This window comes from Gadus macrocephalus, chromosome 14 (assembly GCF_031168955.1).
Source record: "Gadus macrocephalus chromosome 14, ASM3116895v1".
NCBI lineage: Eukaryota > Metazoa > Chordata > Actinopteri > Gadiformes > Gadidae > Gadus > Gadus macrocephalus.
The window spans coordinates 1,937,224-1,963,902 of NC_082395.1; the positions used below are offsets into that span (position 1 = coordinate 1,937,224).

The window sequence follows — 26,679 nt, forward strand, 5'->3', positions numbered from 1 at the left end:
GTACACTTACAAATGTTTCTAATTGATTTTTACGTCCACTGTGTCTTTCTCTACAGTAGAGAGAAAGATACCTGCAGAGGCTTTTGGGTGTGTGTCTAAACTCCGACACACATAAAGCCGTCTAAGCTGTAGCCTTATAAAATAAAACAAACATCTCATGGTGTATTGTCAGGTTGTGAACTGTTGTGCAGCGCCCCCTGCAGGATCGTTTGGCCGCTATCTGAGCGGTGAGGAGTGCCTCCGCCTCGGCCAATCAAGAGACGGAGGAGGGACTTTGGTGAAGTGCGTCTCTCCTCTCGCGTTGTCTTGTTGTGACGCGGCTAACGTGAGCGGGACTTTGGAAAGTGCGTCTCTCCTCTCGCGTTGTCTTGCTGTGACTTGAGCGGGACTTTGGAAAGTGCGTCTCTCCTCTCGCGAGAATTTTTTTTCCACTGGAAATGGCGCTTGCTCTGAAGCTGAAGCTCTGACATCAAGAGCTACTCTTCGCTATCAGAGACCGTGTTGTTTGTCCAGGACGTGGAGACATTTGAGGTGAAGCTCCGGGTGTTCGCGGACTATGACCGGTACCCGGTGGACTCTCCGGACCGTAAAGAAGCTCCTAATTCAGTCCGACTCCGGCGTCAACAGACAGGTAAGGCTAGTGGCTAGCGGCTAGCTGCTCCCTCCATCACGCAGCCCGGACCAAACCGAGCCTCGTATTAATCTAACACCCCGCTACACCCCCAAAATGGGGAACCCTACCTCTGTCAGTGTTGATATAAGCACCCTGGTCTGCATCTACCTGCTCGGGGGCTTCCGTAAAGACCCGACCTGGCGCAATGGTGAGGTAGCTGGTAGCTAGGTAGCTAGCGCTAGCATGACAACGTGACTCCCCGATGCGTCCAGAGCTGTGGAGCTGTCCTCAGACAGACACCCCCGGGGTCAGGACCACATGGAGATGAGGTGGAGGAAACCTGTGGGGTGTCCAGGTGGGGGTGTCGTGGTCCTCAACATGACCTTGTGCCGTGACAGTGAGACCTGCCACTCAAATGTGGTGTCGGTTCATTCTGTGGGGTCTGAAACGGACTGGACTAACCGTAAATCTGTCATAGATGTGTTCACATTCACACTGTCTGGTGCACTTGGCCATTCGTGTAGATCAGAGGCTGGTGTTGTAGTCTGTGTGTTTAGTTTGAGGCTCTCATGGATGCTGGGGTGAAAGGGACTGGATGCTGATCGGTGGGATTTGTAAGAATACAGCTGATGTTATAAAACATCCAAACGCCGAGTTGAACTCATCGCCTGCAACTATTTTGTTTTTTTAAGTTCTGCAGTTTCGATGTTTTTTTTTATTAAACCTGCCATGTATCCGATGGTTTTAAGCACCCACTGTGGTCCATGTAGTTCATAACGATACGAAATCATTATGGTTTATGTCACTGGAGTGGAGAGGATAAAGTTTAAAAATAGTTTGCATGCGAGTTTTGTCTTAATGACATTATGTATGGGGCTTCATTTGATTTTCTAAAATGGAAATGTCAACAAGACCTTTCTCCTGCCATGTGGTTCACCGGGTGTCATGCTCTGCGCTGCGCGGGATTTTACTTTAAACCGTTCCTGTTGTTCTCCACTGTGGACGCAGAGGGCGGTAGTGTTCAGTTTTCCCTTACATCTCAGTGGAAGGGTGGCCGCCTAGAACTTTCATTGCAGCGTTTACCTAAAACCTGTAGGTTTTTCTATCAAGTGGATGAGCAACATTTTGTCATTATAGTGGAGATTGATGTATAGACGAAGCATTGCAAAAGTACACTGTGTTTTAGGTTTGAGCAGATGAGAGCAGTTTTAGTCGCGCTCCTCCAGACGATGATTACCAGGCCTGTTTACAACACAGCTGCCCTGTCTGGAAGGCTTTGACACTCCTCTATTATTACGTGTTGATAAAGCTGCCAAATCGGGTTTGAAAGTGGCAGGCAGTGTTGATCCAGCTTTTGACTCCTCTACAGCTGTCATGCTTGCTTTGAGTGTAAACTAATAACTACCCTTACTAGAACGTCGAGGCAGTGTTATATTATAGTGTTATGAAGTCCTTAAATTTTTCGCACAGCATTTTCTAAAATCAGAGTCTAATTTAAATAATATTTCTTCCTGTCTATGTAGTACTCGCCTGTAGTGCAGTGTTATGATAGGTATCATTTAATATCTTAACGTTAGATGAGATAATGGACAGTGGAGTGTGTCTTTCTCTTAGTTGTATTATTACCTCTGAGTGCCACCATGTCTTTGTCTGTGTGTGCAGTAAAAGATGCTGGACCTGAGCGCTCAGGTCACCAGCAACCTGGTGCCCTTCCCAGGAGTGACCATCCAGGCTCTCGGCGAGGATGAGATCATCCTGGACTCAGTGCTGCAGGGGAAGTTCACAGTCGGTAAGATCACACGAACAGCCACTACGTCGTTCTGTATTCTCTGTACTGCCAACGGTCAGCTGGGCCTCTTCGCTTTACACGTACAGATGGGATTGAAGTCAGTGCTTTGATTTTAAAATAATGCACATTGTATTCAAATTTAGTTAAGTTAAAACTTGTTTAATCCCCCGGAGGGGAGACTCCTGTGTTACAGCACAGCAGCAGTGGAAGACGCAGGATATAATATAATACAATAATAAAAAATACAAAGTAGTTCTAAGAAAAACTAAAATAGATGCTTAACTCAATTATAAAGTAAGGTCAAACCGTATCCATTCTAAAGTTGTTTTAATACAAGAAGCCGTAGTCTGACCCCCGTGCGACTCCTTCTCCCTCCCCGTGTGCAGGGCGTGGCGGGGTGGCCTGGCTGTCCTGCGGCCCCCAGCTGGAGGTGGTCGATGCGGCCACAGGGGTGCGTCTGTCTGCCTACTGCTTCAGCGGGGAAGGGGACCATCCACCCAACATCCTCGCTGCCCGGGACTTCAGCTGGCTCAAAAGGTCAGGCGCTCTTCTCAGAGGGACTCCCTTCATCTCCCTTTAGTTTGTAGCACCGATTTCAAGTTGTGTGATCTCATTGTCCATGTTGATGGCTGCTCCTGCGAGGTTGCGGGTCTACTCCTGAACTCGTAACTGAACTCGTAACTTGGTGATTCCTGAGTTTCCCATGTCCCTGATGCCTAGTTCTGATCTCCATGTGGCTGCCCCAGGTCAGGGCTGCTGGTCGGTCTGGAGGAGGTCGAGGGCAGCATGCTGTGTCTCTACGACCTCGGACTGTCCCGGGTCGTCAAGGCCGTGGTCATACCGGGCCGGGTAAGATGGCGTGAAATCTATCATGTATATGCAATGAAATATGTAATCGACATGAATACATCTAAGGTGGTGCTGTCTTAGCCTGGTCCTACCAGACTCTCGTACTTTACAGAGAGTCTGGTCCTACTCAATTGACAAATGTTAACTCACTTGAAGGCGGGTGTCTGTTTAAGTTTAAAACTATTGGATCTGCCATAACCAATCTCTAACGTTTGGCCGGGATTCACGTTGCGCGCAGGCTGTAAACAAACCAAACACCGTGCGTCAAGATGTCCGTCAACGAGAGCTGACTTTAACGTAATTGTTCTCAGCCCCTCCCTCTGTTTGCTGATTGGACGCAGAAAATTCAGACGGAGAAATCCACTAACATACAGCCGACCCAGACCTAGTACTGAAGGGAAATTCAAAATGAGCTGAAGTACAGGCTAGTGCTGTCTGGGGATTGGACATTTCAAACGGATGAGCTAAGTACAACTAGCCTCATAAATGTGATAGTGTTTAGTTTGACCTATATCCTGTCTGTGTCCACAGATCACCTCCATCGAGCCACTGGTGAGCTACGGAGGGGCCAGCACCACCACCCAGCACCTCCACCAGAGCCTGCGCTGGTTCTTTGGGATCGCCGCCGTGGTCACGGACCTGGGTCACGTTCTGCTGGTGGACCTGTGTCTGGACGACCTGTCCTGCAGTCAGAGTGAACTGGAGGCCTCGGGTGAGGGGAGCTCCGGTTAAAGGTTTTAAATCAAAGTGCTAATCACAGTTTGCGTCTTCTCTAAACCATGTAATGTATACATGTATTTTTGTCAATTGTTGGCATTTTGAATTGTTTGAGATTAGAGCCCAACGAATACATTTACATTTCAGGCATTTAGCAGACGCTTTTATCCAAAGCGACTTACAGAAGAACATCTGTCAGAATAAAGAGAAAAAATATATATTGCTGTCGCTACACTAAGGATGTTCATAATTGTTAGGTTAGCCCATTCCCTGTATACAACAAAGATAGCTCGGATAAGATGCTACACAATGCTAAGTACTATTTTTAAGCGGAAACAATCCTTTATTTTTGGTGTCAATCCTTGGCCCTGGTTCCCTCACCCATATGATCAACCAATGATGTAACGAGCCTGAATGGATCAGTTCCACACTTTAGACTGAGCTGTCTCTTGACCCCCCCCCTCGGCCCAGACCTGGAGGTGGTGACCAAGTCCCCGGCGGAGATCCCCCGGCTGAGGGAGGCCAGCGGCAGGCAGGGGCGCCACCTGTGTCTGCAGCTCAGCGGGCCCAGCGGCACCAAGGCCACCGCCCTGCAGTACATCTCCAGGACCAACCAGGTCGCCGTGGGCTTCGCCGATGGATACCTGCAGCTGTGGAACATGAAGACACTGAAGAAGGAGTACGTAGACCTACCGTATTTTATACCCAAGTCCTTGAGATAATTTCCGAAAAATATCAGAATTTAGTTTTACTTTATATTTATGTGGATTTAGCTTTTACTTTACTTTCATCTTCTCTGTTCCGGGTGAACGGCTAAACATGTTCTGGGTTTGTCCGTAGGTACCATTCCCAGTTGGAAGCTGGACAGGTGCCCGTCTATGCGTTCACCTTCCAGGAACCAGAAAACGACCCCAGGAACTGCTGCTATCTCTGGGCAGTCCAGTCGGCGCAGGAGCTGTGAGTCCCACAACCAGAGAGCCGGACCGTCCGGCATTCATAACGCATCAGATATCACAGTACAGATATCTCTGGGAATGGATGTCATTTTGTCTATACTCCAAATGAAAGTCTGTTATGTAATTTCTCGTCTTATCCTGTATCCTATGCCTTTCTCCATGTAGTGAGGGTGACGTGGTGAGCCTTCATTTGCTGCAGCTGGCCTTCAGTGAGAGGAAATGCATGGCATCTGGAAAGATTCTCTATGAGGTCAGTGGGAGTTCATGTCTTTTTAATTAATATTGTTATGTCGATGGGACCTTCAGTAAGGTTCTGTTAATGGCCCTGTTGGAGACCGATTTACAGATCACACAAGGTTTCTTTTGTCTATTATAAGTCGTAGGGCATGGGTTCATGTCTTCTAATGTATCGTTGTGCTGTGTCACCAGGGTCTGGAGTACTGCGAGGAGCGCTACAGCCAGGATGTCAGCGGTACGGCCTTCCCCCTGAGGGCCCAGGCCACCAACACGCGCCTACTGAGCTGTCAGACCATCGAGAAGTTCAGACCCCACCCCGACCGGGACGACAGCATGAACGAGGGTAGGAGGGTCAGCCCACAGGCTGTGGCATAACATCACTACTTATTAAACACAAGGCAGAATACCATAGCCTAGCCAGGCAGCGAATACCTCAATAGAACCATTCAATAAACCAGCCGTCATTCACATGGAGAGTAGAGGGTTTATATGTCAGAGGTAGAAGACAGAAAAGCGACCACCCATTCACCTATTCCACATGAGCGGTACACCTGGGAGGGATGCGCGTAGAGAATCCAGGACCCTGACATGCTTCCTTCTTTCTCTGTGTATACATGTGGCCATCTATCTTTTTTCTTTTCCGTCCGTCTCATCAGTGCTTTCTGTTTCTGCGTTCCCCTCCCTCAGCTGCGTCCCCAGACACCAGCGTCTCCATCTTCAGCTGGCAGGTGAAGGCCTACGGTCAGGGGAAGCCCACCACCTGCATCGGGGTCTTTGACATCAACCGCTGGTACCACGCCCAGATGCCTGACTCCCTGAGGTACAGCAGTTGGGACTGACGCTGTCATGACTCCCTTCTCAGGGCCAGTCCACACGGAGCCGGAACGGGCGAAAACGATCCGGTTTCCTTTTATGCGGTTCAGGGATATCTCCGTAAAGACGGAGTCTTTGCTAAACCGCATCGAGCTGTAGAAACGCTGTAGTAAATATTCAAGGCGCTGGTTCTCCACGGAAAAAAGTGGAGCGCGTCAAGCCTGCGCGCATACAGCCTGCGCGCATACAGCCTGCGCGCATACAGCCTGCGCGCATACAGCCTGCGCGCATACAGCCTGCACGCTGTATACAAACATTCAGTCACGAGGAGCTTCAACCTTTTCAATTCAGCAGAAATACTTTTTAATGTACAATTAGTAATTACATTTATCAAAGGGCTTTATTTAACACTACGAAACACAACGCAACTCTGACGTCCCCCAGCTGGTAGGGGGGCCAATGACGTCATCGTTGGCGTTGCAGGCGTCCACACGAATCCTAACACGAAACCGCATAGGTCCGGATAGATTTGAAACCACCTCCGAGGGTGGTTTCAGAAATGTGCGGTATCGGGCACCGGATTCGCCGGCTCCTTCTGGACGGTCGGCCGAAACACACAAGACTTGAGCGGTTTCACCCAAAAAATCGTCACCGTGTGGACGGGGCCTTAGTGATTCAACCCTTTGAGCGGAACTCGAGAGAAACACATTTTTTCATGCGTTCAAATATCTTTCATTAATTACATTCCTTAAATCTTTCCACACCTTTTTTAAATGATTTTGTCCCAATTTATACAAATAAATAGTCCAAATTATCTATATGTATTTGAAGTTTATATCCCAAACTAAACCACCTTGTAACACGGTCCCTTGTGAACTAGCCTTGACTGTCTGTATTGTTCTGTTTGACCTGTGCAGAGCGGGAGAGACTCTCCACAGCTGTCCCTACTTCGCTGTGTGGTCTCTGGACCCCGTGGTGGAGATGGTCTCCCCTCGCCCCCTGCTGGACGTCGTGGTGCATGACCGCAGCCTGAGCAGAGGCCTGCCCTGCACCTGGCCCCCCCCAGAGCAGTTCTTCAACCCCACTACATACAACTTCGGTAGGCTGAGAATGAAGGAGACTTGAACACTTTAAAGACCGCAATCTTTAAGGCTGTTTTTCTCTGGAATGTAATAGCTTGAAGTTCATCAAATAACACATCAACAGATACTGAAGGCTGTTTTAGTTGCTGTTCTTAATCTTTCAGCTAATTCTACAAAACTGATCATATTGTGAAGGGTTTCTGCTTCATATTTAAGCTCGTTTAAGATAGCAATCATTAACATTTGGTTTCTGATGTTTCAGATGCCACCTGCTTGCTGAACTCTGGAGTCGTTCACCTAACCTGCTCCGGGCATCAGAAAGAGGTAAGTCCATCTTCTCCAAAGTCAGTGTGCCCTGTCTCAGTTTTGATATCATTTATTTTGGGCCAATTCTGATGTTTGATCTGGCTTCCATCCGCCAGCCCAGTCGTGTGATGCTGTGTTTAACCACCTCCACCAGACCCTGAGTTTCCTGAAGAAGGCCGCGCCCTGCTCCAGCGACTTCATCTGCAGCAGCTACACCCGCTGCCTGATGTCCGGCCTGCTGTCGTCCCGCCTGGCCGACAGCCACCTCGCCGCTCCCTCCCAGGTAGGACGGCCCGCAGCCCCCTGTCCCCTAGTGAGAGCACGGGGAGTCCAGCGCCTGCTGTACGGCAGCGAGTCTCTTCAGGGTCCTCCTGGGTGCGGAGCTCAGGCCATGTCCAAGCATGATCCAGTTTATAAAGCGGAACAAACGCATGGTTTACACGAGGTGCAGGGAGGAAGGAGGGGATTAATGATCAGGTGTTTTCATGAATGATAAATGTTTTATGCATTTGTTTATTTAATCTATTTATTTTCTATTTTTTTGTAAAGATGCATCATGTAAATATGTATGTTTAGGGAGAAAGATAAGTTAGTTAGTTGAGTAGTGGAGAAGGGGTATGTTTAAATAAGCATATGCTTCATCCTACTCCTTTGTAGACATGTTCGGTTCAAATTATGACTTTTGTTTTGACTATTGTTGTTTTGACTATTCTCATCGGTTTCGTTTGTCAGTTTATTTTGTTGTATTACTCAAACATGTTTGAAATGAAGAAGCTAAGCTAAACTGAAGTGTGTTCCCCTCCCAGGAGGAACAGCTGGACGCCATCCTGTGGACGGCGGTGGAGACCAGCTCTCTGGGCCTCATCACAGGCTGCATCAAGCAGTGGACGTCCGAGGGTAGGGAGAGCCATAGCACCATACCAACCTCCCATCACAGCCCCTAAACACTGATCTGCACACACCCCCCCCCCCCCCCCAGAACATGTTGCCCTCCATGTTTAACCTGGCCCTCGTCTGTCCTGTTCTGCAGAGCAACCGGGCTCCGCTCTGAACCTGCGCTTCATCCTGGAGTGGGCCTGGAACAAGGTGGTCAGCACCAAGGAGGAGCTGGACGGCATCTGTACGTCCCGGGGCCCAGGGTTCATCTGATCCCACCTCATATTGTGCACAACTGAAATTGGGAATTCCCTTACAAAATATGCAAATTGTCATCTGTATGCGTGTATTTTTGTTTGGCTCTATCCTACCTACAACATCAAATGTATAAAGATTTTAAGATAACTGTGTGTGTGTGTGTGTGTGTGTGCGTGTGCGTGTGCGTGCCCCACCCAGGTGCGCCCCTGTTCGACAGCTCCTCAAACTTCACGGACCCCCAGACGCTGCAGCTGCTGCAGCACAGCCAGAGGCTCCTGGGGAACCTCAGCGCCATCTTCCACTGCCTGCTGAGCGAGGCCCAGGAGCTGACCCAGAGAGGTGCGCTGGGGCTGGGGCTATGTACTGACACTGATACACACCCAGAGAGGTGCGCTGGGGCTGGGGCTATGTACTGACACTGATACACACCCAGAGAGGTGCGCTGGGGCTGGGGCTATGTACTGACACTGATACACACAGCAGAGAAGTGGGCTGGGGTTATGTACTGCACACTGACACAGATACACACGGCTGAGTTATGGTTCATTTTTTAAGCATGGACATGAGATCATCTGATTAGGTTGAAGGGTTCTGTTTTGTCTGACCAACTGAATGCACGCACACACACATAGACCCCCCCCCCCTCCCTTGTGTTTGACGGTCTGCTGGTCGTCTGCTGTTCAGGGCTGGTTGGGCTGATGAACAAGAACCTGGTGTCCAGCCTGATCTCCCAGTACGCCCAGGTGGTGCTGTGGTTCTGCCGCACCGGCCTGCTCCCCGAGGGGTCCGGTACGTACAACACCTCACCGTCCGCTTTGCCCGTACGCGATGCCGTGGTTGTGTTACGGCGATGGTGGGATCTCAAGAGTTCACCTGCGTCCCCTGAACCCCTCCTCGTTTAGACGAAGACGCCCTCCAGATCTCCAGGCCCTTCTACACGCACGGAGTCGTCAGCAGCTACTACACCATCCGCAGGGAGGACCTCACCCGGCTGGCCAAGTGAGCACCCCGGAGCTCAGCAATGCACCGCATTCTTTATATATATATATAAACATATATATTGGGGCTGGTTAAAATTATCGATTCATCAATGCACTGCCATTTATTTGTTCTCGGTTCAATTTCGATTCAGAATACTCACTCAGTCATTGTAATCTAGAAGTGAGTATGCCTAAATGTGTGTGTATATATATATATATATATATATTTATATATATATATATATATAGTGGGGAGGGCAGGCAGGTCGGCTCAGATCTGTGAGCGAGGAGTCGAAGTGGCCATTCAGCTCAACGTCTAATCATTTCTCAGTGTTCTTCACTGCTACACTGTATAGCAGCTGACCACTCACGGGAATCTTTTCTTCTGGATACAATATTAAATATTGTAGATGTTGTGCCCTTATCAATCAGGCCCATCGTGGATTCAAATAAATACCCTGTCTGACTGGTCGCTATAGTCATGCTGTAATGTCAATGATGTTTACCTGAAGGATTCTGTTCAATCGGTCACAGCTCGGTCACACGGTGTAACAGGATGTAACGGGGTATTAATATGTTTGTTCAGGGGCAAGTGGTGCGCGGACTGCTTGATGATTGACGGCTTGGTTAGCCAATGCGGCGAGCGGCTGGTCAACCTGTGGAAGAGGGATGACGGCGGAACCGGGCAGTACCCGCCTCCAACGCTGCATGTAAGCATTCGCCTCTGAGTCTGACGCCGTGCGGCCCCTCTGAGTCTGACGCCGTGCGGCCCCTCTGAGTCTGACGCCGTGCGGCCCCTCTGAGTCTGACGCCGTGCGGCCCCTCTGAGTCTGAAGCCGAGCGGCCCCTCTGAGTCTGACGCCGTGCGGCCCCTCTGAGTCTGAAGCCGAGCGGCCCCTCTGAGTCTGACGCCGTGCGGCCCCTCTGAGTCTGACGCCGTGCGGCCCCTCTGAGTCTGAAGCCGAGCGGCCCCTCTGAGTCTGACGCCGTGCGGCCCCTCTGAGTCTGAAGCCGAGCGGCCCCTCTGAGTCTGAAGCCGAGCGGCCCCTCTCAAAGGGAAACATGTTGTTGATGATGTGTTACTCTCCGACCAATAGGCCCTGCTGGACATATATCTCCTGGAGGATATGGACGTAGCTGCCAAACACGCCATTGTATCCTTTTGGTTTCCCAACTACACTTACATTTTTACATTGAGGGCATTTAGCAGACGCTTTTATTCACAGCGACAATCGTTAGGTTAACCCGTTCCCAGTAAACACCAGAGATAAGAAGTAGTTGGTAGTGGTATTTTATTCAAGCCCGAGTGTGTGTGTGTGCGTGTGCGTGTTTATTTGCCTTGACCCTGGGTCTCCAGGTGATCTATCTGCTGCTGGATGTCATGTACTCCTTCCCCAACAAAGGGGGGGCCTCCGTAGAGTCCTTCCCCACCGCCTTCGCCCTCCCCATCGGCCTGGTCAAACTGGTCCAGGGCCTCTGGCTGCTTGACCACCACGACCACCAGGTAGGCTCACACTAGTGTTGCCGCGGTATATACGGTATTACCGGTGTTGAGGCCAACACCGGTTACTCAGTGTTGCACACCGGCAACACCGAGTTATTATATATTTTTTTTTTCAGTGATATTTGGTAAAAAAAAAAAATATAATAAAAATAAAAATATATACAAACCTAATAGGCTTCCCTGATAAACCGTTGGATCACACAAGAGCGGTAACCATAGCTACGCCGGTAAACAAACCCCGCGAAGCCCAGTCCCTACGAGAGCTCCCCGCGCTACGGCCATCCGGAGGCGCACAGAGCTTTTGGCCGTGATATTATGTATAAAATTATATTATACTATTATATATATAGAACGTTATAAGACGCTGTCACCGAGAATTGGCGCACTGCCAGACTCTGTCACCGAGTGTGAGAGGAGAGTTGATGGAGAAGATGGCGGTTGACCTAGTTTCAAAGTTGATACCGTTTATACTAGGGATGGGCACGAGTAGTAAATTCCAAACTCGAGTGATCGAAGGAATTCCTCGAGGATCAATCGAGTACTCGTTTAATCAAATCTATTTTTAGAATGCAACGCATCTGCAGCAGGAATGGGCCTAATGATGAACGGCAATATTACCAACCAAACATGTAATGGTTATTCTCCATCAAAACAGTCAGTTATCAGAGTATTCTATTCTACTCTATTTATTTTTGCAAACGTTCAAAACACATTTTCCTTACAAAAATAAATATGCGTCTCATAATTTAAATCACGTCGAACCAAGGCCTGTGACGGTTTAAAAAAAACAAAAACGAAACAAGTAGCCTAACCATTGCAAATAATTTAAAGCTGCAAATAAAACGGCAGCAAATGGACTATGGAAATACTCAGCGTTGTGATCTTCTCTACACGGCCGCGATAGATGCGTCTTGCGGCGGTGAAAAAAGGCGACACACTTGGTTGCTGCGGGTCTGCTTTCCAGAACTCACCGTTGTGTTTCAGGAGCATATGTTGCCGCATAGTACTTGTAGAACTCTGGTAGCTCGATTTCGCTTGGCATATTTTACATTTCACCTTATGATCTCCTATTTCTTTAAAGTATTTCAATTCTTCGCTGCGCTTTGCTTTATCCGCCATCTCTTAACTTTTTTTGAATTCTGGCGTGCCTGCACACGGCACGGACGGCACGCGCCACACAGAATACATTGATACATTTCATTTGCTTTGTGCCCACGGCATGCGTTAGTGGCGCCGCACAGACAAGTGATACATTTGCTTCAGAAAACTTTGTTTGTGTGTGTATATGCAAACTCGAGTTTGCCTGTCCCCCAACCGAGTTCATTTGTAACGAGGAGTACTCGAGTAATCGATTCCTCACGCCCATCCCTAGTTTATACCGTTTATACTCGGTAATACCGGTGTTGACACGAGTGTATTACTCGGTGTGAAAATTTCCATCCCGCGGCAACCCTAGCTCACACGTACACACATATATATCATACGTATACACCCACCCACACACAAGCTGGCGTTAACCTCGCAGCATTACGGTTGGATATTGAGGCGGTAACATCACTGTGATGAAGCAATGATGTCTTTACTGTTGTATTTTGTCTTTTTGAAAATTCGCTGCTCACACCGAAAAACGGTCCAAGCTGTAAACTCCACTTAGGATCACACCTGTACAACCTGGTGAAATGAAGTCTTTCCTCTGCATGTCAACCTCGTCGAGGTGTCTGACTCCCTCCCCCTCTCTGTAACTCCTCCCCTGATCAGAGCTCGGTGGAGCTGCTCCTGCACCCAACTACCTCCCAGTGCCACTTCCCCTGGCAGCACGAGAGGGTCCTGCAGGCCCTGATGTGCCAGGGCCAGCACGCCGTGGCCCTCCGCTACCTCCACGTCACCAAGCCCCCGCTGTCCTCCAGCGCCCAGGCCAAGCTCTGCCTCTCTGTGCTGCTGCACAACCGGTACGGAGCTGCTGGCCCACGCACTGGGAGGGTTCCTGTGGCCCACGCACTGGGAGGGTTACTGTGGCCCACGCACTGGGAGGGTTCCTGTGGCCCACGCACTGGGAGGGTTCCTGTGGTTAACTCACTGGGAGGGTTCCTGTGGCCCACGCACTGGGAGGGTTCCTGTGGCCCACGCACTGGGAGGGTTCCTGTGGTTAACTCACTGGGAGGGTTCCTGTGGTTAACGCACTGGGAGGGTTCCTGTGGTTAACTCACTGGGAGGGTTCCTGTGGTTAACTCACTGGGAGGGTTCCTGTGGCCCACGCACTGGGAGGGTTCCTGTGGTTAACTCACTGGGAGGGTTCCTGTGGTTAACGCACTGGGAGGGTTCCTGTGGTTAACTCACTGGGAGGGTTACTGTGGTTAACTCACTGGGAGGGTTCCTGTGGTTAACTCACTGGGAGGGTTCCTGTGGCCCACGCACTGGGAGGGTTCCTGTGGTTAACTCACTGGGAGGGTTCCTGTGGTTAACTCACTGGGAGGGTTACTGTGGTTAACTCACTGGGAGGGTTACTGTGGTTAACGCACTGGGAGGGTTCCTGTGGTTGACTCACTGGGAGGGTTCCTGTGGTTGACTCACTGGGAGGGTTCCTGTGGTTAACTCACTGGGAGGGTTCCTGTGGTTGACTCACTGGGAGGGTTACTGTGGTTAACTCACTGGGAGGGTTACTGTTTGTGTTAGTAGGGTCAGGTCAGGCGACGCCTGCATGTAGACCGCAGACGTTAAAGGGCTGATTATGGTCCCACGTTCACGCAACGCAAGGGGGTTACGGACCCCCTTGCGTTGCAAGGGGGTTGAATGATGGCGGGAGTGACCTGTAGCACGGGACCTCAGCAGTTCACCATCTATCTACCAGGGCTTTAGCCGACGCGGTCGGGGCTCCAGTGGGCTGAGCCGGCGCGGTCGGGGCTCCACTGGGCTGAGCCGGCGCGGTCGGGGCTCCACTGGGCTGAGCCGGCGCGGTCGGGGCTCCACTGGGCTGAGCCGACGCGGTCGGGGCTCCAGTGGGCTGAGCCGGCGCGGTCGGGGCTCCACTGGGCTGAGCCGGCGCGGTCGGGGCTCCACTGGGCTGAGCCGGCGCGGTCGGGGCTCCACTGGGCTGAGCCGACGCGGTCGGGGCTCCAGTGGGCTGAGCCGGCGCGGTCGGGGCTCCAGTGGGCTGAGCCGGCGCGGTCGGGGCTCCAGTGGGCTGAGCCGGCGCGGTCGGGGCTCCAGTGGGCTGAGCCGGCGCGGTCGGGGCTCCAGTGGGCTGAGCCGGCGCGGTCGGGGCTCCAGTGGGCTGAGCCGGCGCGGTCGGGGCTCCAGTGGGCGGAGCCGTCCCGCCGCAGCCCGTCTGCCCCCCCCGCTCCTCAGTACTGAGACGCCTCTCCCCCCTCCAGGTGCCTTGTGGAGGCGCTGTCCATGCTGCGGCAGCACTCCACACGCCTCAGCATGGACCAGCTGCTGGCCTTCCTGTACGAGAGCTGCCAGGAGCTGGGCCTCATCAAGGAGCTGCTGAGGCTGCCCCTCAGCCCCACCGAGCAGGTGGGAGGACGGACGGACGGACGGACGGACGGACGGACGGACGGATGAGTGGATGGACGGACGGAAGGATGAGTGGATGGACGGACGGAAGGATGAGTGGATGGACGGAAAGACGGAAGGAAGGATGGACGGAAGGAAGAAAGGACGCATGGATGGAGGGATGGACGGACGGACGGACGGATGAGTGGATGGATGGACGGGGAATGGCGTGTATGAGCCGTTAATTGTCGCGGATTGAGGGTTAATGAGGGTTAATGAGGGTTAATGAGGTGGAGATATGTGTTGCATTTTAAAGAAATGTGATTGTGTATTCCTGGACTATTCTGCCCACCCACAGAGCAGCAGGTCCCCCCTGGACCCTTCACACACTCCATAATGTGATGCATAGTACGATAACATAGGGTGTGTGTCTCTGCAGGAGTGTTTGGAGAGGTTCCTTCAGGGTACGGGCGGTCTGCAGAACAGAGAGCTGCTCATGGTCCACTACCTGCAGCAGGCCAACTACATCCCCGCCCTGCAGCTCAACCAGGGCCTGAAGACCAACCTGATGGTGAGTGGGCACACATCCACCCCACACGGTAGGCAGGCACGTCCCAGGCAGAGACATCGTTCATACCCAGCTTTATTCAACTCTATACGCTTCAAACAAAGGCTTATCTTAATTAAGAAAATGTGTTTGAAAGTACAGCTTGAGGATAAAGCACAGGCTAATTGGCAGTTCCAAACTAAACATTTAATAATGCTAATATTGTTATACTATCTTGTAATTAACATACTTATAACGGCGTCCTCTGATTCCAGAACGAGAGGGACCCCAAGGTGAAGGAGCGCTCCAACAGTAGGAACGCTCTCCTGGACCAATACTGGAAGGTTCTGCCCCGAGTGCAGAGACGGATGGCCATGGAGCGGGCCAAGCCCTACAGCCACCCTGCCACCAGCCACCGAGAAGGTACCTGGGCCCGTCCTCGTCCTAGCACAGGGCGGGAGGGGGTTAAATGCAGGGAGTGTGTTAGCGTTGATCGGGGGGGGGGGGGGGGGGGGAAGGCCCTGTCGTAACCCCGTCGTTTGGTTTCAGTGAACCGGCCCCAGCCGCTGTCCAGCATGGCCAAGCGCTCGGCCAACGACAAGGTGATGTCCAGGGCCGGCTTCATCAGCAACGTGCTCACCAAGATCGAGGAGGTGTGGCTCGGCAAAGGGGCCACGCCCACCAGCTCGCCGCTGAGGAGGTGAGCCCGGCGTCACCCCCCGTCATCACCCCCCCCCCCCTCCCTCACGTGTCCCACAGATGGAGCCGCTTAAAGTTCTTGATTGTGTAACTCAAACTCTTGGGGGGAACCATGACTGACCTTTAGTCCTGTCTCCATCTCTTCCTGCCCCCCCAGCCCCAGGGCCTCCGAGTCCCTGAGCCCCAGTCCCAGGCCCTACTCCCGCACCCTTAGTGATCCATTCCTGGGAACTCCCATCGCCGTGACCGCCAGGAGAAAGTCCAGGTACACCGAGAGCACACCACTGCTGCTTCCTTAGGCCGTGTTCACAGCTAGCGTTTTTTGTGATAGGGAAAAGTTGAGTCGACCGTAAAAAAAATAAAAAAGAAGCTGGCAAAGTTTTTTTGTCCTAATAGCGCCGAGAGCGTTTTTTCTATCGCCTAGCAACGAACCCATTCTAGACCCGATGTTACTCGCCTACTACGTATCCAGGCTAGAGCCCATTAGACATGTCGTAGATCTCGACATGTTCCGTTATTAAAACTATTAACCGCTCCACCGGCACTTTCCCCGAGTGATTTGTCCGCCATCGTTTCTTGTTTTGACAGTTGAGTTCCCTTCGTGACGAAGTGTCCATGTTCCGCTTGTGATTGGTCAGTTGCCCAAAAAGACGCCTGACGTCGGCCGCTTTCTTCCTGAAAGTTGGAACTCCGTACGGCAGAAAAAAACGCTGGGAGAGGCGTTTAAAAAAACGGCCGCGACTTTTTCCAGAAACGCTCTGCTCCATAGGAATATAATGTAAAAGAAGTGTAAAACAAAAAAAACGCTAGATGTGAACACGGCCTTAGGCTCACGGGGGATCTATATTCACTAAGCTGGAGTCGTCGATGTCTGATCACTGATCGGGAGGGCGATCGGCGTCTGTGTGCTCCGCTATGCTTACCGCTGCTCTTCACCCTCTGCCCTGCTGTGCCGAGCAGGCTGGTCGACCTGGTGGTCCGTCCCTCAAGCCAGACCCCCGGGTCCCTCCTCAGCCCCGTCAGGGCCCCTGGCTCCCAGGGGGTCCCCCCTCGAAGCATCGCCCGGGCCCCTGAGCTCAGCCTGCTGCACACGCCGCAGGTGGTCAGGGTGAGTGTTGTGATGTGGCCGCTTTGTAGAACCTAAGCAGAGCCTAGGTGAAGGTTGATCCTCAGGCCCTGTTTAACGCCTCTGTCCCGGTACCTTAACCTTCTTTGTAACCTTTCTTGCGGTCTCAGCGTGCGCGGGCTCTGGTGGCGTCGGGCAGCGTGTTCTCGGCCTTCACGCCTCACTCCATCCTGCGCAGCAGCCTGCGGCCCACGCCCGTGGCCACGCCCTCGGCCTCGCCCGGCCGCTCCGTCACCCCCCCGCTCCGCGGCGCCAAGGAGAGCCGCATCGCCTTCATCGAGCGGACGTCCTCTCCCGAGATGAGGAAGGGCCCGTCCCCCTGGAGCAACGGGGTAAGGGCTAGCCCGGGGCGCCGCTTCCAGAGGAGGCTGCGCTTCAGCCCCGCCGAGCCTCAGCCCGGCCGCCAGAGCTTCCGGCTCTGAGGACCAACGCGTACTCGGCTGACCAATAAACGCTTTGCTTATTCACTGGTGCTCTGGCCTCTTCTTCCCTCGATCGGTCGGTGCATGGTAGTGTGAAGAGGTCGGGGGTTGCGTCGCACAGTAGCACACCTGAGGGTGGACCTTTTATACCTTTTTCTTTTGCCTTGAGGTTGATCAAATAGCAAATGAAATTAAAATTCATATCAACGGTTTGTATGCAGAATAAACTAAACCAGAGTACCGTAATTATCAGCGCGATGTACGACCGGCGCCTTGCCGATCCTCGGTTCCAAACCAAAGCTTCAGCTGTTTTTGCGTTTCTTCACCGCATGTCCCCATCGCTTACATCCTTTTTTTTATTATTTTCCTTTGTAGACGGCGGCTGACAGTGAAATCAGCCTGTTGACGCGCGGCTCCCCGCTGCCCGGCGGCCCCCTGAAGCCCTGGGCCTCCCGGGCTGAAGGGGGCGCCGGGGAGGCGACCCCGCGGGTCACGTTCATGCCCCCGGCGGGCGGGGTCCCCTCGCCTCAGCTCCGGGGCTCGGACAGCGACGCGTCCTCCCTGGAGGAGCTCCCGGAGAGCCGGGGCGCGCTGTCGCTGTCGCTGCCGCCGGGGGCGCTGCCAGGGCGGCTGAGCCTGGGTCTGGAGACCAGCCTGACCTCCGTCCTGTCGTCGGACTCCACCCTCGAGTTCCACGACGCACCCCTCGGAGAAGATCGGGAGGAAGGGGACGTACTAGTGGTGAGCCTCAAAACACCACAAGATGGAGGGACAGAGAAGTCCGTCGCCTCCGCTGACGAGGAGGAGGAGGAGGAGGAGGAGGAAGAGGACATACTCGTGGTAAGCCTCAAAACACCACAAGATGGAGAGACTGAGAAGTCCGTCGCCTCCACTGACGAGGAGGAGGAGGAGGAGGAAGAGGACATACTCGTGGTAAGCCTCAAAACACCACAAGATGGAGAGACTGAGAAGTCCGTCGCCTCCGCTGACGAGGAGGAGGAGGAGGAAGAGGACATACTCGTGGTGAGCCTCAAAACACCACAAGATGGAGAGACTGAGAAGTCCGTCGCCTCCACTGACGACGAGGAGAAGGTGGAGGAAGTGGTGGTGGATGAGGAGGAGGAGGAACAGCAAAAGAGTGAAGAAGAGGATGCCCAGGGAGAGATGGCATCTCAAGAAGATGAGAAAACGGTTAGCCCTCGACAAGCTGAAGGGGCGGTGGAGGAAGAGGTTCTAGAAACGCGCCTGGAGGAGGAGGATGGCGGAGGCGGGTCGGCTGGTCAGCAGGACATGGTCATCGACATGGACTTGGAAACATGTCGCATCAAAGTGGAGGAGGTTCTGCGTCCGGCCGCGGATCAGGGAACGGTTGACGCCGTGGTCTGTGACGCCCGTGTAGAAGATCTGGACCGGACGGAGAAGACCTTTGAGTATTCTGAGTTCACCGAACACCTGGAAGTAACACAAGCCAGCGAACCCCAGCATGAGCCCACAGAGCTGCTGGAACCCACTACAGGTGAGGGGGAAGGCACAGTCAGGGAACAGATTTTTAACACAAAATGAAAAACTATAGAAGAGATCCAAATGTGCTGCATCTCCATTTGTTGTACGGTCGTTTTTAGCATCTACAATATACCACCATATCCGTTCTAAATCATTTCTATAGAACAGATCAGTGAGCGTAATGATTTGGTGTCCTTTGCTGTAGATCATGCAGGGATTACTATCGGAATCATTTGGGGACTTGCCCTAGATTATGGTGATGTGTTGTGCTCTAGATCAGGTTATGATGGTAATGATGTGGTGTGCTCTAGATCAGGTTATGGTGATGCTAATAATGATGTGGTGTGCTCTAGATCAGGTTATGGATTGTAATGATGTGGTGTGCTCTAGATCAGGTTATGGATTGTAATGATGTGGTGTGCTCTAGATCAGGTTATGGTGACGGTAATGATGTCCTCTGCTGTAGATCTCACAGAGTTCGTCGACCGCAATCTATTCGGAGACGACCTGTCATCTCCCCTGCTGACGCGTTCTGGTATCCACGAGACGCCAGAGCACTGGAGCTCCTTCACCAGGTAGGCCTGGTCCCACAGCCCCGAGGACGGAGGATTAGGTTGAAGATATATATATACAGTATAAGGAATATCTTCTAATGTTCTGGGTTTGACTCCTATCCCTTATCTTAGTGACGATGTGCTGCCGGAAGAGAAGGAGCCTGCTGCTGACGTCCCCACGCTGAGCAGCCAGAAGTCTGTGACCTCCATCACATCCTCAGAGCTGTCGGGCAGTGAATCACATTGTGAGGACACACATTCACTCAGTATCTCACTCGCTCTGTCTCTCGCTCTGTCTCTCACTCACTCTCTCACTCACTCTTCACCCTCTTCTCTACACTCGTCTACACCACACACAGATAAGCTAATACACCAAGCGTCTCCTGCTGTGGTGGACTTCATGTTCTTTGGTGTGATGCTAACGTCCTGTTCCCACCTGCAGCTGTGGTGAGCCTGAACGACACGGAGGAGCTCTCCAGCGCTGCCTCAGAGGAGGAGGAAGAGGAGGAGGAGGATGGAGAGGAGGGGTCGGAAGAGTCTGAGGAAGAAAAGGAGGAGGAAGAGGAGGACTCTGGCAGCGAGGTGGAGATCATTGAAGAGGTTCAGGGCAACAGGCCCATGTTCTCCCTCCAGCCCGGACCCCCTGCCCCTCTCTTTGAGGAGGAAGGACTTCCCCACTTCCTGGGCGGGCCTACAGAGGACCTCTCGCTGGTTCCTTCCGAGGCTGAGCTGAAGGTAACTAGTCAACTGGCTCTTGACAGGCCTGCAGTAAAGAATACATGTCCTTGAAAAGTACATTTTGGAACACGTACTGTGTAGTTGAAGATAGTGGTTGGCATTGTGTAGCATCTTATCCCAGCTGTCTCTGTTGTGTACGGGGTCACGGTCCGGCTCTTGGCCACAACAAACATGGAGACACACCAAGGTGTAACTGGAAGAGTAATCATCATATGTTGATGAACCGAAGTTAACCAAAAATAATGGTGTAACACAAGTCTTTCAGGACAAGACTACGCTGCGCGAGGCGTAGGGTTGAGATTTGGGGAGAGGGGAGAATCGGGATTGAGCCCGATTGGCACTTATTTCTTTGAACAGCCTTCGTGTGGCGACAGCGTTATATTGATGTTTCTCTTTCTCCTGTCAAATGGATTTATTGTAAGTTGTTTTGGATAAAAGCGTCTGCTAAATGCCCTGAATGTAAATGTAAAAAATAAGACATGCGACACCTATCTCCTCTTTATTCCTAGTGTAGTTTTGCATCTATTTGGCCTTGACTTCCGAAACGGTCCAAACACATTCCTGGTTATTTAGAACACCCCAGCAGTGACCCTGTGCACGGTGAGCTAATGATAAACGGACGCTTCTTGTTCTTCCTCTGAATAGATGGTGGCTGACGGAGAGGTGGTGATGGTGAGGCTTGGGGGGCTCGACGGGGCTGACGCAGTGGACGCCGGGACCTTGACGGAGCTCAAACCCTCCGCCACACTGCTGGTGCCCCTGGAGCTGGTGGAGGGACACGAGCACAGCCTGGTGGACGGGGCCCAGGTCGGCCTCACCGTGCTGGGGAAGGAGAGCGAGGCGGACAGCCCCACCTCTGGAGCTCACGGCTCCTTCTCCCTCATGCTGGAGGTGGAGGACGTGGACTCTGACGCAGACACGCTGCCACTGGAGAACCACCAGAACGCCCTGGAGCTCGCAGTACAAGGGATCACTGATCAACTCACTGCCCCGCCTGAAGACCTTCTCCAAGACATGAGTGAGTCTCAGGGCCCGCTCCACCTTCTGATGGAGGAAGACTCAGTGGTGGAGGCTGAGGCTCCAGAGGTGGAGGCTGAGGCTCCAGAGGTGGTGGAGGCTGAGGCTCCAGAGGTGGTGGAGGCTGAGGCTCCAGAGGTGGTGGAGGCTGTGGCTCCAGAGGTGGTGAAGGCTGAGGCTCCAGAGGTGGTGGAGGCTGAGGCTCCAGAGGTGGCTGAGGCTCCAGAGGTGGCTGAGGCTCCAGAGGTGGTGGAGGCTGAGGCTCCAGAGGTGGAGGCTGGGGCTCCAGAGGTGGAGGCTGGGGCTCCAGAGGTGGTGGAGGCTGAGGCTCCAAAGGTGGTGGAGGCTGAGGCTCCAGAGGTGGTGGAGGCTGAGGCTCCAGAGGTGGTGGAGGCTGAGGCTCCAGAGGTGGTGAAGGCTGAGGCTCCAGAGGTGGTGGAGGCTGAGGCTCCAGAGGTGGTGGAGGCTGAGGCTCCAGAGGTGGTGGAGGCTGAGGCTCCAGAGGTGGTGGAGGCTGAGGCTCCAGAGGTGGTGGAGGCTGAGGCTCCAGAGGTGGTGGAGGCTGAGGCTCCAGAGGTGGTGGAGGCTGAGGCTCCAGAGGTGGTGGAGGCTGAGGCTCCAGAGGTGGTGGAGGCTGAGGCTCCAGAGGTGGTGGAGGCTGAGGCTCCAGAGGTGGTGGAGGCTGAGGCTCCAGAGGTGGTGGAGGCTGAGGCTCCAGAGGTGGTGGAGGCTGAGGCTCCAGAGGTGGTGGAGGCTGAGGCTCCAGAGGTGGTGGAGGCTGAAGCCCCACTAGTGAAAGCTGCAGATCCAGTCCTGCAGGCAGCAGATCTAGTGGAGGTAACAGAGCCAGTGCTGGAGGCTGAAGTCCCCGTGCTGGAGGCTGAAGACTCAGAGGAGGAGGCAGCAGACTCAGAGGAGGAGGCAGCAGACCTAGGGTTGGAGGCTGAAGACTCAGAGGAGGAGGCAGCAGACCTAGGGTTGGAGGCTGAAGACTCAGAGGAGGAGGCAGCAGACCTAGGGTTGGAGGCTGAAGACTCAGAGGAGGAGGCAGCAGACCTAGAGTTGGAGGTTGAAGACCCCGTGGCAGAAGTAGACATCCAGGAGTCGATGGAGAGGGATTGCCTGATGGAGCCGGGGGAACAGAGTCCTCAGCCCGACTTGTCTGCTTCCTTCTCACCTCACTACATGGCATCACACAATGTGTATGAAGAGGGTGCAGAAGAAGTGAGTCAACTGTTCACTACAGAGCTCGGTTCCGAGGAGGAACCGGAGTCTGACACCATCTCACTGGCCGTCACAAGTCGGACGGTAGCGGCCGGCAGGTTCACCGCACTGGAGGCGATGATGGAAGACACAACGCACGCACCTTCTGAGGACTTTTTTGCCGACGACGGAATGGCCAAAGATCTCGAAGAGACCATCCCTGAGGGAAGTCTGCCCGAGCAGACGGATGGCGGTGCAGAGGTTCCGCCGGTATTCCAGAACACGGAGACCGTGGCCACGCTTCAGGAAGAGCGAGAGCAGGTCGACCCAGAAGAGAACACGGTGGAGGGAGCCGAAGAGTTCCTCAAGCTGCAGGAGGAGAGCCGGAGGCGGTCCAGGAAGAGGGGGTCTGAGGACCAAGGAGGCAAGGACGGCCACGTCAGGCAGGTCTTCAGCTCAGAAGACCCGGCTGACCCAGAGCCCTCTTCTGAGGAACCCGCGGTGAAGAAAGCCCCCGCCACGCCCACACGAAGGGCCACCAGGGGGCGCAAGACGGTCTCCTGGACCGCTCCCCCCACGGAGGTGGTGCAAGAGGAGGAGGAGGAGGAGGAGGAGGAGGTGGGGGACGTGTCGATGACCTCCCTTCGCAGCGGTACCAGAGTCAGAAGACAAAGCGCAATAGCCCAGCATCCAGCCAACACGCCGCGACGAAGCGCCCGTAAGACCCCCACGCGGCGCCCCATCGAGAGGGAGGTGGAGGAGGTGGACGAGGAGGGAGAGGAGCCCGTGAACAACGACCTCATCGCCCCAAAGGCCACCCCGGCCAAACGCCGCACGCCCCAGAAGGCCAGTCCGTCGAGGGTCGGCCGCAAGTCCCGCGGCCGCGCCCTGGAGGAGGTGGAGGAGGTGGAGGAGGCGGAGGAGGAGGCGGTGAATAACGTCCACCACGAGGACGAGAGCCGCGCCAAGGGCCCCCCGCCGGCCAAACGCCGGACCAGGCAGGGCGCCACGCCCACACGAGCTAGCCGCCGGAAGAGCAGCGTAGGGGAGGCGGAGCCACTGGAGGAGGAGGAGCCACTGGAGGAGGAGCAGGGGGCCACAGGCTTCACCCGGATCTCCAGGATCCGCTATTCTGAAGCCCGGCCGGTCCTGCTGGAGGTGGAGGAGGAGGAGGAGGAGGAGGAGGAGGAGGAGGTGGTGAAGAAGGCGGCGGCCTCCTCCAGCCCGTCTAGAGGGACGCGGGCGTCCAGCCGGGCCAGCCTCAGTGCCCCGCCCCAGGTGAGCCCGCGGCCCAGGAGGAGACCAATCAGGCCTCCCCTGGTTTGTAGGTCTTTGTCACGCGAGGTCTGTGCTGTAGTGCTGACCGCTGACCGCTGATCGACTGTCTAACCCCGACCCCAGGTCAAGCCTGTGAGCCAAGCCAGAGCGAGGGGGCGGAGCTCCGCGGCCAAACCCCTGGAGGCCGACGCCCAGCCCGGCGAGGCCCCGCCCACCCCCGGCTCCCGCAGGCTGACCCGGAGCCGGCTCTGGGAGCAGGCGGAGGAGGACCTGCCCTTCCTGGACCCGCCCCTGGAGGTGGACTCCCAGACCCCCGTGGCCGACGCCCTCATCAAGAGGCTGCAGGACGAGGAGGAGAAGGAAGGTGGGTGGAGCCACGGCCCCTCGTCATTCATTCATTCATTCATGTCTGGTCTTCATTATGGCTGCGGGTGGGGGCTGGTTCTCAGCACACGGGGGCACAAGCAGACTATTCATTTGGAGCTGTTTGGAGTTGGATCTGTTTGTCATGCATATCATATTTATTTTGACCGTCGTAATGCGGACCAAATTGAAATGTTAAACTATTTAAACTGTTCAACCTACACGACTCTATCTCTACCCATTCCTTGATTAATTGTATGCTGAGCACGGTCCATCCCTGTGGTGTCCGTGTCTCCTGGAGAGACCGGGAGGAACCATGGCTGACTCTCCACCTCCTCCTCTTCCTCCTCCTCCACCTCCACCTCTTCCTCTTCCTCTTCCTCTTCCTCCTCCTCCCTGTCTCAGCAGGAGGTGCTGCCGGTAAGAGGAGGGCGAGCGCCAACAGGAGGAGAACCAAGGCGTCAGTGGAGCGCGACCCCTCCCCCGCCGCGGCTACGGACCCCCACCCGGACCCCCACCCGGACCCCGAGCCCGAGAAGGACGCCGCAAAACACTCATTCATCTACTCGCCCTCGCGCAGGAGAACCAGGAGTAAGCGGACTCATTCACTCACACACTTCACGTCTCTCCCTGTTGCTGAGTGAGCCACGGCACCTCTTGGTAAAGTTTGACCTGCGCCCTTGACCCCATAAGTTCACCGTATGACGATCTATGTTCTATGACGTGTTCTCAGACAACAGAGGCGGTTCTCCCATCCTGAGTGAGGCGGACCTTCCTGTGAACAGACGCCAACGCCATGCTGCTCCTAACCCTGCCCAGGTCAGCGTCGCACACTGAAGCCATCACCTGTATTATGTATCCTCTATCACTGGCCCTAGCGCTCAGAGATCAAGGCCCCTATTACAGACTGACCAATGACCCCACTTGGGTCCAGTCCTGTCCTGTAACGCAGACCTCTGGTCGGAGGTTACGACGCGCATCCTCACAGACAGACCTCACACGTTAATCCGAGGGTTGTGTTGGTGCACTGGCCGGTGTCGTCATCACCCCTTGCTGACTGTTGATCCGAGGCTAGCCGTCTGTTCCTGTTCGGCTGGTTCTCGTGTGTCCAGGCGGCCAGAGGCGAGAGCCACCAGAGTCAGGCCGGCTACAAACACGTGCATGGTTTAAAAAAAAACTACTTTTTGATTCCTTTCTCTCTCCAGAACAAAGATGAAGCCGTAACCACGGCAACCGTTAAAAAGTCCAGAACGGCGATCAAATCATCAGCCAAGTAAGAGTCGACTCCAAGGTCTCTGGGGGTGAAAGGTTTTAGTGGCTGGTTTATCTACGATACTAAAGGACCCGCATGGCGCATTGAGCAAAAGATTGAACAAACCCCCACGGATCAACGATAGAAAAACAATACTATGGTGGTAGAAGGTGAATCCTTTATTGGAAGTGAAGATTTGTGGGTAATGTGTACAAAATGGAGGGTTTAAGGCCTGGTGGTCAACAGATCAGGACCAGCCCTTGAGTAAATCAAATGATGCAGATTTGGTTTGGTGTGTTCACTGCATTGTTGAAAGTGTCTGACATTGAACTTGTGGTGGAAATTCCCCTAAACTTTATTGCTAACCCTTTACAATCAGGGTACATTAATCAACCACTATTTCCAATCCCGCTGGAGTAAGTCAAATGATCCGGAGTTAGCCCCGTGTGTTGACTGATTCCTCCGTCTCGCCGTACAGGTCTAAGGCGGTGTTGGTGCCCCTAGCGATGGTGGAGCTGATCTCCCCCCTGCCCAGCCCGGCCGCCGCCGCCGCCGCGCCCCCCGCCCAGAGGCGGCCCGGGGAGCCCGCCGCCGCCGGCGTGGGCGTGAACCAGCGGCGCAAACGCATCATGGAGGCCGTCTTCACCAAACCCGTCACCCGCAGGAAAAAACTCTGAGGGTGACGAAGGACTCAAACCTCAAACCCCCGTCTGTACACGCCAATCCTCTCTCTGGGTCCATCGCTCCACGCCCCCCCCCCCCCCCCCCAGTGGTCACTTCCTGTCTGCTCCTACGGTCACTTCCTGTCTGCTCCCCGGTCACTTCCTGTCTGTGACCGGGTTGGGAGACCTTCAGCTTAGGGAGGAGGGAGAACTGAACCGTGCTTTTAAAGTATTATTTCTCCTGGAAAACGTTTCGGTTTCGTTTAGCATATTTTCCCATATTCACTTCGTTTCAGAATCTCTGGCGCACGTATTTAGTGGCTGTGTGGCTGCATAATAAGCGAACCACACTCAGTGTTTATCTTTTAACAGACCTCTGTGACCTTTACCCTCCCAGCATTCGATTTCTTTTAACGTGTGTTCAAGGCCTGGTTTCTTTCTCTTTTTTCAGAGAAGCAGTGAAAACCGCTTTCACACATAATTGTGTTAATAGCATTAAGGTCTAATAAAAGTCAATATTAAATAAATCCATAAGGACTTGTTTATTCTGATCGTTTGAAGTGTTTTTAAATGCATCTAAATGACCTATGTCAGTCTTAATAAAAGTTTACAGTTTAATGCTCTGTGAATCATAGATTGGATTGGGACTGTCACGTGTTGTATGAAAAAAGACTTGCACAGTAATTGGCGTGTTTATAGGCTTGTTTTGGGATGTGTTGGTTTCTTTGTAATAAATTCCTGGGCCACTGAAACATATAGGCTATTTTCCGATGAATGTATGTAGAATGACTTATTTTCCTGACGACTGATCTTTGATAAATATGGTAATGCTTGAAGTTC

The 26,679-nt window shown here is 53.5% G+C and overlaps 1 protein-coding gene across 5 annotated transcripts; it reads left to right on the plus strand.

Annotated features, from left to right (window-relative positions):
• Positions 1 to 391: 391 nt before the first annotated feature.
• Positions 392 to 26,679, plus strand: ahctf1 (AT hook containing transcription factor 1). Of its 5 annotated transcripts, none has more exons than XM_060071198.1 (41): positions 392 to 631; positions 2,276 to 2,402; positions 2,789 to 2,939; positions 3,149 to 3,251; positions 3,783 to 3,963; positions 4,440 to 4,647; positions 4,809 to 4,925; positions 5,090 to 5,174; positions 5,354 to 5,504; positions 5,849 to 5,981; positions 6,892 to 7,073; positions 7,319 to 7,380; positions 7,517 to 7,645; positions 8,169 to 8,259; positions 8,393 to 8,482; positions 8,695 to 8,835; positions 9,181 to 9,285; positions 9,399 to 9,495; positions 10,063 to 10,186; positions 10,574 to 10,630; positions 10,834 to 10,980; positions 12,739 to 12,929; positions 14,352 to 14,496; positions 14,915 to 15,046; positions 15,298 to 15,445; positions 15,572 to 15,722; positions 15,879 to 15,986; positions 16,682 to 16,829; positions 16,958 to 17,179; positions 17,645 to 18,785; positions 19,239 to 19,347; positions 19,459 to 19,571; positions 19,769 to 20,061; positions 20,710 to 21,126; positions 21,394 to 22,011; positions 22,054 to 23,562; positions 23,686 to 23,926; positions 24,331 to 24,516; positions 24,659 to 24,744; positions 25,131 to 25,198; positions 25,656 to 26,679. In XM_060071198.1, the coding sequence occupies exons 2-41, from the start codon at positions 2,282 to 2,284 to the stop codon at positions 25,852 to 25,854; spliced, it is 8,700 nt and encodes a 2,899-aa protein (XP_059927181.1). In that variant the 5' UTR covers positions 392 to 631; positions 2,276 to 2,281; the 3' UTR covers positions 25,855 to 26,679. The 5 variants fall into 5 exon arrangements, with proteins under 5 accessions (XP_059927181.1, XP_059927183.1, XP_059927182.1 ...); XM_060071200.1 differs by having other exon boundaries at positions 22,096 to 23,562; XM_060071199.1 differs by having other exon boundaries at positions 21,394 to 21,960; positions 22,024 to 23,562.

Excerpts from the sequence above, each read along its gene's own strand:
- ahctf1 (XM_060071196.1), top strand. The coding sequence starts at position 2,282 with ATGCTGGACCTGAGCGCTCAGGTCACCAGCAACCTGGTGCCCTTCCCA. Across the intron at positions 2,403-2,788 it reads GCAGGGGAAGTTCACAGTCG|GGCGTGGCGGGGTGGCCTGG; the intron begins GTAAGATCACAC and ends CCCCGTGTGCAG. Across the intron at positions 24,745-25,130 it reads CTGCTCCTAACCCTGCCCAG|AACAAAGATGAAGCCGTAAC; the intron begins GTCAGCGTCGCA and ends TTCTCTCTCCAG.